General features: G+C 40.0%; 1 protein-coding gene across 1 annotated transcript; it reads left to right on the top strand.

Annotated features, from left to right (window-relative positions):
• The first annotated feature begins 650 nt into the window (after nucleotides 1-650).
• rabif (RAB interacting factor) lies at nucleotides 651-4,467 on the top strand. Its single transcript, XM_085456416.1, has 3 exons — nucleotides 651-767; nucleotides 1,126-1,368; nucleotides 3,984-4,467. The coding sequence occupies exons 2-3, from the start codon at nucleotides 1,231-1,233 to the stop codon at nucleotides 4,230-4,232; spliced, it is 387 nt and encodes a 128-aa protein (XP_085312542.1). The 5' UTR covers nucleotides 651-767; nucleotides 1,126-1,230; the 3' UTR covers nucleotides 4,233-4,467.
• The last annotated feature ends 5,496 nt before the right edge of the window (nucleotides 4,468-9,963 follow it).

Below are 9,963 nucleotides of genomic sequence, written 5' to 3'. Positions count from 1 at the left end.
AGTATCATTTTGAAAATAAAGTCAAAATGTGGAGATTACAGTTTTTGTTTTAAGACAAACTGCCACGGCTGTTATACCCTCTACAAAATGCCTTGTGTAGATGGGATAGTGAAATCTTACTTCGGATTCGGTTTTAGTTACAAGGAAATTGTGGCGGTAAGTATAAAGAAACTGAAGAGAGAAAGCAGAAAGCTGCATCTGGTGGCCGGATTTATAGAAAATGAAATGGCTGGCAATGGTCAGATGCAAGGATAGCCATAATCCACCCGCTTTGGACTCGATGATCACGTCCTGTATGTTGTAACACAGGACACGATAAGACAACTTGTCATTTTGTTTCACTAACTCATCTACACGTTTTGTAGAGGGCATAGGAGCCGTGGCAGCTGTTTGGCTTAAAATGACAAATGGAATCTCTACAGTTCGTGTTTGTTTGTTTGCTATTTCGAGTTTAATCTCAAAATCTTGACTTTAATATTTAAAATGGACACTATTTTTTAATGTGGTCCTAATACTTCTTCGTACGGAAAGTAACCTAAACTAAGCTGATTTTGTTTGTTTGTTTGTTTGCTTGGTTGGTTGGTTAGGTAAACAGTGAAGAAAAAAACAACGTAAAATAAAATCTAACTGGGAACCAAGTCACAGCTCCGTGTTTCAACACGGGAGCATTTACTGGTTGGCACACAGAGACCCAGATTGTTTGCCTAGCTTGGGCTAGCTTGCTTGTCTCATGCAGTTTTGTTCAGAGCATCTTCTGCAGCATATAGGTACGCGTTATTTGACTTAATTTAAAATGCATGTGTCTAAAACATATGTCTCTGCTCTGTAGCTTTATGTCTGTCAGTGTCAGATCCGGAGTTAGCGCACATGAAGATACAGGTCATCCCGTTGGACTGCATTAGGTTAAAATTATCTTTTTAAATGTATTTTTTAAGCTGTGGTTTAGGAATATGTGTGACCTGTATTTGGAACGTAAAGAAAAATGAATTAGGATTAGGGACTTCCGCACGCTCGTAATTCCGGTGCACCCTTTCTGTTCGTTCCCTCCCTTTATTCTTTTTTTTTTTTTTTTTTTTTTTGTTTAAGATCGCACTTTAGTTAACATCATCTCCTTAACCGTTACAGTTAACGGAGATCTCTTGGACCAGCCTGGTTTTCTTGGTGGAAGTCTCCCCTGAGCCTCTTTGTGCTCGTTCGTCCGAGTAAACCTGCTCTTCTTTGGGGATCGACATGGATCAGGAATCGAAAGAAAGCACGGACCGATCCAGCCTGGTTTCTGATGACGGCAAAAACAGCAAGTCTGTGCTGTGTCAACGCTGCGGGTCCAAGGTGCTCTGCCCCGGTACGGCCGTGTTAGCGGAGAAGGAGGTATGGCGCATGCATTCAGTCTCTTTTGACATTGATCGTTTTAATATCAGTGAGTTCCTGTGTGCTTCAAAGGATAATAACGCCAAACCAAAGTGCTGCTGAAACAAACCAATCAGAGGCAGATATGCACTCACTGGTCATTTTATTAGGTACAACTTGCTAGGACCAGGTTCGACCAGTTTTTGTCTTTAGGACTGCATTAATTCTTTGTGGCAGAGATTCAACAAGGTGGAAAAATTCCTCATGAGATTTGGGTCCATATTGACATGAAAACATCACACAGTTGCTGCAGATTTGTTGGCTGCAGATCCATGATGTGACTCCTGTTCCACCACATCCCAAAGGTGCTTTTTGGGAGATCCAATGACAGTGGAGATGATTTGAGTACAGCAAATTCATTTTTATGTTTAAGAAATCAGTTTGAGTTCATTTGAGCTGTTACATTGAGTGTTATCCTGCTGTAAGCCACAATCAGAAGATCGGTAGGTGTTGTGCGTTCAGATTCTCTTCTGCATTCTTATGCTCAGTTTAAACTTCAGCAGGTTGTCTGCTGCCAGGTACATGTGATTGGTTGATTAGCTATTTGTATTGATGAGCGATTGAACAGATGTACCTAATAAAAAATGACCAATGATTGTAAACACCAAAGTCATTACGGTACTGTAGTTCTTGCTAATTTTAGACCTGTTTCCAAGCTTCCGTTTCTGTCAAAATTTTTAGAAAGGATTGTATTTGAGCAGCTACAAACCTTTCTAAATAGTCATAATATTTTTGAGAAGTTCCAGTCGGGCTTCAAAACCCACCACAGCACAGAAACTGCCCTCCTAAAAATACTTAATGATATTTTATTAATCACTGACTCAGGAGACCCAGCTGTGCTCCTGCTCCTAGACTTAACTGCAGCCTTTGATACTGTTGACCACATCATTCTGAACTCCCGTTTGGAGCAATGTGGTATCAAAGGTATCCCCTTGGAATGGTTTAGGCCGTACCTCTCCGAGAGGACTTTTTCCGTGAGCCTTGATGATTTTATTTCTTCTCCAGCTCCTTTTACTTGTGGTGTCCCGCAGGGTTCCGTATTAGGCCCAATTCTTTTTTTCAATCTACATGTTGCCCATAGGCCTAATCTTTAGGAAGCATAACATTTGCTTTCACTCATATGCCGACGACACCCAGATTTATCTTCGGTTTAATAGAAACACCTCCACGCCCATGGAATCGCTAGTCAAATGTCTTGACGAAGTTAAAACCTGGATAGCCTCAAATTTTCTTACCTTCAATGAGGATAAAACTGAGGTAATTATTTTTGGACCGAGCTGTTATTTCAATGCCCCAGATCTGGACTTATGCAACCTAACATGTGCTGTTAAAACACATGTAAAAACCCTGGGGGTTTTCTTGGATAGCAAACTTACATTTGAGAAACAAATTAATTCAGTTGTCCAGCGGTCCTTTTTTAAATTAAGGCTCCTATCCAAAGTGAGATCTTTTTTTATCTTTTAGAAATTTGGAACGAGCAATTCATGCGTTTGTTTTATCTCAACTGGATTACTGCAATTCACTATATGTGGGTGTCAGTCAGTCCAGCTTGGCCCGGCTCCAACTTGTACAGAATGCTGCAGCTCGCCTTTTGACTCGTGTGAAGAAACACCAACATATTACTCCGGTGCTTGCTTCCCTTCATTGGCTTCCAGTGCGTTTTAGAATTAAATTCAAAATCTTACTTTTGACTTATAAAGTGCTAATTGGCCAGGCACCAGACTATTTGTCTGACCTATTGCAGCTTTATACGCCCTCTAGAGCCCTTCGATCAAGCGATCACCTGCTCCTTACCTTACATAAGTCTAGGATGGTTCATAGAGGAGATCGGGTATTTGCGGTTGTGGCACCGAAAATGTGGAATGATCTACCTCTCCACATTATAAAGGCCCCAACTGTTACTTTTTAAATCGCATCTTAAAACATATTTTTTTACTCTGACTTTCGAAACTGCATGAGAGTTACCAATTCTTTTATCTTAATTTTCCTTTAATTTTCTTACCTGTCGTTGTTGTCAATGTCATTGTTTACCTGTTACTCTGTACAGCACTTTGGTCAGCTCCCTGTTGTTATTAAACGTGCTTTATAAATAAATAAATTAATGAAATTACTGATTCTTCAGGGTGCTTTTCAGTAAATATACTGCAGGTGCTGCTACTGAATTAAGAAAGGAAACAGATGTATTCTTTAGGCCTTAGTTACTAAAGACAGACTTGGCTCTGCAGATGTGTGAGCAAAAGGCACATGGATATTTAGGATATGCTGACTCTTTGAAGAGCAGAATACAACTGCAGGTGCTGGAGGTTTTTATTAAAAAATTTTCATACTCGGCTAATTCTATGCAAAGAAAAACATCCTATTTACGCTGAAATGCAAAGTAGAAAATAAGGGATTTAACTCTGTTTCTTCAAGATGAGCTGTATTTGTGCTCAACAGATGAGAGAAACTTAAATCTGAGCTGGAGGCTGACACAAACCCCTTCATGCTTACCCTGTTTCACTCCTAATTTTGTGCTGTTTCACAAGTTTTTTTGTTTTGTTTTTTAAATCATCTGTTCCTGTGTTTTCTGCCACCAGCTGTTCCTGCCATCCATGCGGAAAAAGAGTGGCCTCAGCAGCACAGAGGCCTCAGTGGACGGTGACACACTGACTGCCCACTGGTTCGTGGATGACATGTACACTTTTGAGAATGTAGGCTTCACTAACGACGTGGGGAGGATCAAGTACCTCATCTGTGCAGACTGCGAGATTGGACCAATCGGCTGGCACTGTTTGGATGACAAGAAAAGTTTCTACATTGCTTTGGACAGGGTGAACCACGCATAGTTTGAGTGCATATGTAAGTGAGTGCACGAGAACTTGAAAATCATGTGTTGGCAGGCAGAGCATCGGTTCATGGATTTACTCCCAGAGGTGACCCCAACTTCATCCACCACACATGCTTACAGATACTGGTGTGTATGTCTTTAACGGTGACAGGACTGTGTTGTGTTCATTCTCATGTTTCATGTTGACAAGTTTCACCATCTTGTTCTAATAAAAAAGGTTTTTAGGAAATTGATGTTGAATGCAGTCTTTTGCAGCTTCCTCCTGAAAGAAAATTTGGTTTCATCCTTTATTTTAGCATATTCTTTTATAATCAGTTAAAAGATGCCAGTTGAACACTGAAACATTATGGAGCACAAAAATGCAGGTAATCACTCAGTTTATCCTATGACAGTCCTGGGAAAAGTACACTGATGATTCAGTAGCTTGTAGAAGCACCTTTAGCAGCAACAACTTTAAGGAATCTTTTTCGGTCTGACTTTGTCAGTGTCTCACATCGAGGAATTTTGTCCCAATCTTCTTTATAGTGTTAATTCAGTTCATTGTGGTTTACAGGCATTCATTCATGCACAGCTCTCACAGTTCCCATCACAGCATTTAATCAGGTTGAGTTCTGGACTGACTGGACAATCGCAATACCTTGATTCTTTTCTTTTCTTTTTCAGCCATTCTGCTGTAAATTTGCTGTTGTGCTATTGCTCATTGTCGTGTTGCCCCAGTGTCGGCCAAGCTTGAGAATACTTTGGTATACAAAGGAGTTCATGGTCGACTACAAGATGCCTGAGTCCTGTGGTTACAAATCAAGCCCAAATCATGATCCTTCCACCACCATGTCTAACAGTTGATATGAGCTACTTGTGCTGATAGGCTGTGCTTTTGTTTTCTCCAGATGTGGTGCTGGTCATTATGGTCAAATATCTCCACTTTGGTCTTGTCTGTCTAAAGGACATTGTTCACAAATTCTTATGATTTGCTCAGATGAAACTTTGCGAACCTAAGCTGTGCTGCCATGTTTTTGTAGAGAGAATAGGCTCTCACATGGAAGGCCTTTCAAACAAGCCACACTTGCTCAGGCTTTTTCTAATTGTACTATCATGAACCTTAACATTTAACATGATAACTGAGGCCTGTAATGTCTGAGATGTAGCTTTTGGAATTTTAGTTTCTCAGTCTTGACTGAATGCTCCAGAATAGCAAACTGCCAAAACTTCTGCTTTTAAATAAGTGCACACACATTTATTTGGCAGCACCTGACAAATATTTACTCTCTTAACCCTAGAACACTATCGCCGGGTGATTTTCACCCGAGCAAATGTATTTACATAATTTTCAATATGTTGCGTTTGTCTGAGTGTGGTGGGTCTCTGGGTAGCTTCAGCATTGTCTTTGACGTCTTTGAAGGCGTGGGTGTTTCCCTACCCCAAATCCCGCTTTTTCCTACAGGCATGTGTTCGGGTGAATTTCACCCGGCAATAGTGATAGAGGGTAAAGTAGGTTTTGGGTGGATTTCACCCGGTGATAGTGTTAGTGTATAAAATCAGGTGATCTTGCCGCATTTCAAGGGTGACAACATTCAGGCTCACCATATTTACTGTCCCTCTTCAACTACAGCTGTCACCCTGTTGCAGGTTTAGTGTCTTTGGCATCTCAGCTAGTGAGTAACACAGAGGTAAGGTTTGTTTAACTTGGCAATTGTTAGCTGATTAGATTTCTTTTTCTTTTCTTTTTTTTAATCTAAAAGCTATGTTATGTAGCTAGCTGTGGCATGACCTTAGTGGGAACAATAAAAGCAAACAAAAGGCAGATCCCACAAGTGATGAAAGTTAAAGAAAATCACGCGCCAGGCTCCAGTGCATTTCCCTTTACCAAAGAACTAACCTTGGTGTCCTTCCTCCCTGACAAAGCTTCAAAAAAGAAGGTTGTACTGCTCCTGTCATCCATGCATACACAACCAAGCATAGGACCCACTCGTAGGCCCGAAGTGATTGAATTTGACAACAAAACAAAGGGAGGTGTCGATACTTTTGACCAGATGTGCGCTCACTATGGTTGTGGAAGAAAAACCAAGAGATGGCCCCTTTGCGTGTTCTATGGCATGATCAATGCTGATGTGATAAACTCATGGATCATTCACAATGAGAATGCAATGAAAACCAAATGCAGAGGAGGCCTTATATGCAGGCTTTGGCATTGGCACTCATCAAACCATGGGCAGAGCAGAGGCTCCCCTCTTCAAATCTGTCACGTCAACTCAGAGTCCTGATCTGTAGCGTGCTCGACATCCCTACCCCTGGCACTCTTGAAGGTGAGGCACGACCAGTGGCAGCAGAAAGCAGTGGTCCCTTAGTGAGGTGTGCCCCACAGGCTTGGACAGGAAGACGCGATACAGGTGCCATGTCTGCCGTCGACCGGTGTGTCCACGCCATTACTACCCTGTGTGTACTGACTGCATGTAAGGAATAGGTAAGTAAGAGTGGTCCTGGAATTTGCATGTTATCCTTATTTAGTGCAGTGGTTATGAATAAATATCAACAAGTGGTGATTTCCAAGGGAATTCATATGGTAAAAACAAATATTTTAGTCAACTGGTCATTTTTACCCACTCAAAAAATGCCATTTTTTGTTTCTCTCTCCTGCAGCTGTTCGCGTGTCAAGGAGACTGTGCCTTCACCAGGGAAGACTCAAATATCCCAGGAATGGGTGGACCAAAGACCAAGTTTCCAGCATCATTATATTTTTGTTTAGGATTTGTTTTGTTCTCCAACTGCTAATTTTCCAGAAATTTTGGAGCATTTTTTAGGGTCCCCCCATGAAACTTTTTTTTCCATTTTGTTAGATATGGCACAGCTGAAAATAAAAGAAAACCCCTCTAATTTGTCATGTGTTGTCATATATTTTATATATTTTGATGACAAGTACTTTTTGTTGGGTATATTATATTGGGTAAAAATCACCCGGCGTTAGTGATGGTGTTACTATTTTTAGCGATAGTGTTCTAGGGTTAATACATCTGGAAACTGTAAGAGTGTACTTTGCTTTTCATAAGTCAACACAAAGTGCTGCAAATACATTTTTTCCATCACATGACTGCATGTAGGTTTTAGTGTATTTCACAGTTTTGGACTTCTGGTCCCAAAAACAAGTAAAACTGGAAATGCTAAGTTACTTGCCATCTGAAATTCAGTTTTGTACATTATTCATTTAAATCCACAAACGAGGTGTTAATATGTGAGCAAGTCTGCATTATCGATATGGTGTTGGAAGCATTTATTACATTTGCATCCAGTCTGATCCTCCTTGCAAAGCAAAGTTTTAAGTTGTAGATTTTATAGTTCTGAATATAATTTTGTTCAACCCAACTGTCTCCAGTTTCTCTGTAATAATTTATGTTCTGTGGTTCACGCTATGAGAGGTCTACTGTTCATCACTAAGGGTCCTGATTTTATAGCTGCCAGCACATTTTCTTTGTGATGTGGTTCCAGATGCTCACACCTAGTAAGATGAGTCCCACCATGTGAGTTTCAGGGGTGGTATTAGTTGAAATAGCTTGTGTGGTGGATGTGGGTTTGTGAAGAATGAAAAGATTTGTGTTCTGAAGACTACCGCTGTATAAATTATGTATTACTATGTCATTATGAGTTCAAAGGTACCAGAATGACGTAAAGTTCTTCACTTGCTTGGGACAGAAGGGAAGAAAATATCCAGTGCTAACAGCAGTTTTTATTAAGAGTGAGCATACATTAAAAAACACCTGCCAGTTTACCGTCCAACAGGAAGTTTAGGCGAAACAGAAAACAGGGACATTCAAATCAGCTCTATACAGTGCTGAGAAAAACAGTATTTGCCTGCTTCCTGAGTTCTTATTCTTTTTTGCGTATTTGTCACACATGTTTCAGATCATCAAACAAATTTTAATATGAGAGAAAAATAACCGAAATAAAGGCAAAGTCCAGTTTTTAAAATATTTTATTCATTAAGGGGGAAAAGCTATTCAAACATGCCTGGTCCTGTGTGGAAAAGGAACTGCCCCTCTTGTTAAATCATGAATTAACAGTTAATAACCACAATTTTTAGAAAACAGTTCATTTTCACTAGCCTCACCCATGCCTGACTACTCCCTGAAATCGCTTAAATAGAACCTGTCTGACAGAGTGAAGTAGGCTAAATTATCTCAAACAGCAACGAATCATTCCACGATCTAAAGAAGCAACTGAGAAACTAAGTCAGTGACATCTCAGTCTGGAAAGGGTTATAAAGCAATTTCCTAAGGCTTTGGAACTCCAGTGAACTACAATGAAAGCCATTATCCACAAACAGAAGAAAACTTGGGACACTGTTGAACCTTTCCAGGGGTGACCGGCCTACCAAAATTACTCCAAGAGCGCATTAATGACTTCTCCAGGAAGTCACAAGAGAACCCAGAACAACATTTAAAGAACCGCAGGCTTCACTTCCCTCAGCTTTGGTCAGAGTTCATGATTCAACAATAAGAAAGAGACTGGTCAAAAATGGCATCCTCCATTTTTTTTTTTTTTTTTCCTTTTTCAAACACTGCTGAAAATAAACAGGACAAAGTCTTGTCTCATATTTGCCAAAATACCAAGACTTTTGGGATAATATTCTGTGGACTGATGGTTTGAGTCCTGTTACATCTGGTGTAAAACTAACATAGCATTTCATAACAACAGTCAAACATGGTGGTGGTACCGTGACTTAACGGCCTGTTTAAGATCATGACAAAGCATTTCAATCGGCTTCAAGACCTCTTTAACTACCCCAAAACCTTTTTTTTGGGGGGGGGGGTAGTCAAAGAGGTCCAATTCAGAGGTGGACTCGCTGGTGTGTTTCGGATGATTGTCCTGTTGAGTAACTTGAGTTAGTTCGAGTTTCAGGGCTTGACATTCTCCTTTGGGTACAGAGCTTAACCCTTTTGACTGCCTCACCAAGAAAAATACAATGAAAAAATTATTTGTTCATATTTTCTATTCCTTTAGGTCAGGGTTGTCAAACTCAAATACACAGTGGGCCAAAATTCAAATCTGGAACAAAGTCGCAGGCTAACATTAATATTTATTGAAAAAAAAATCTTCCTCCAGATATGAGAATGAATCTCTTCTGATGGACTCGAACACGTTTTGCTGAAAAACTGAATATGGAACAAGCAAAGCTTAATACTAAACAATATATATATTAGCTGTATAATACCAGTAGGCCAGCTCTAATAGTCATTTGGTATGGCTTCGCGGGCCAAATGTAATTAGGCTGCGGGCCAAATTTGGCCCGCGGGCCAGAGTTTGATACCTATGCTTTAGGTCAATAATGATCACAAAAATACAATGAAAAAATTATTTGTTCATATTTTTTTAATCCTGGAAAACCTTCCAATGTGGCTGAAAAGAAGAGTGAGACAAAATGAAAGATTATTGCCAAACCCAATTATTGGGTTTAGAGAGCAATTACTTTTCCACATAGTCCCCCAAGTTAAGATAGCCTTTCTCTCTTAATAAATGAAACAATCATTTAAAAACTACATTTTGTATTTACACAGGTTATCTTTGACTATCACTAAGATTTGTTTTTGTTGATCTGAAGCATGCAAGTGTGACAAATATGCCAAAAACTGAAGAAAAAAAAAACTTTGTTGTTATTGTTTTTTGGGTGGTGGTGGTCAGTTTTTGGCACAAAGAGTAGCCTTTCAGAGCCAAAGGCTACTCTTTGTGAAGTTAGATGT

The sequence above is a fragment of the Copadichromis virginalis genome, linkage group LG5, assembly GCF_057382275.1.
Source record: "Copadichromis virginalis isolate Kocher_CV1m ecotype Utaka linkage group LG5, C_Virginalis_male_GT1.1, whole genome shotgun sequence".
NCBI classification, from domain to species: domain Eukaryota; kingdom Metazoa; phylum Chordata; class Actinopteri; order Cichliformes; family Cichlidae; genus Copadichromis; species Copadichromis virginalis.
Note: the sequence above shows the minus strand (reverse complement) of the source record. Positions and strands in the feature narration are given on the sequence as shown.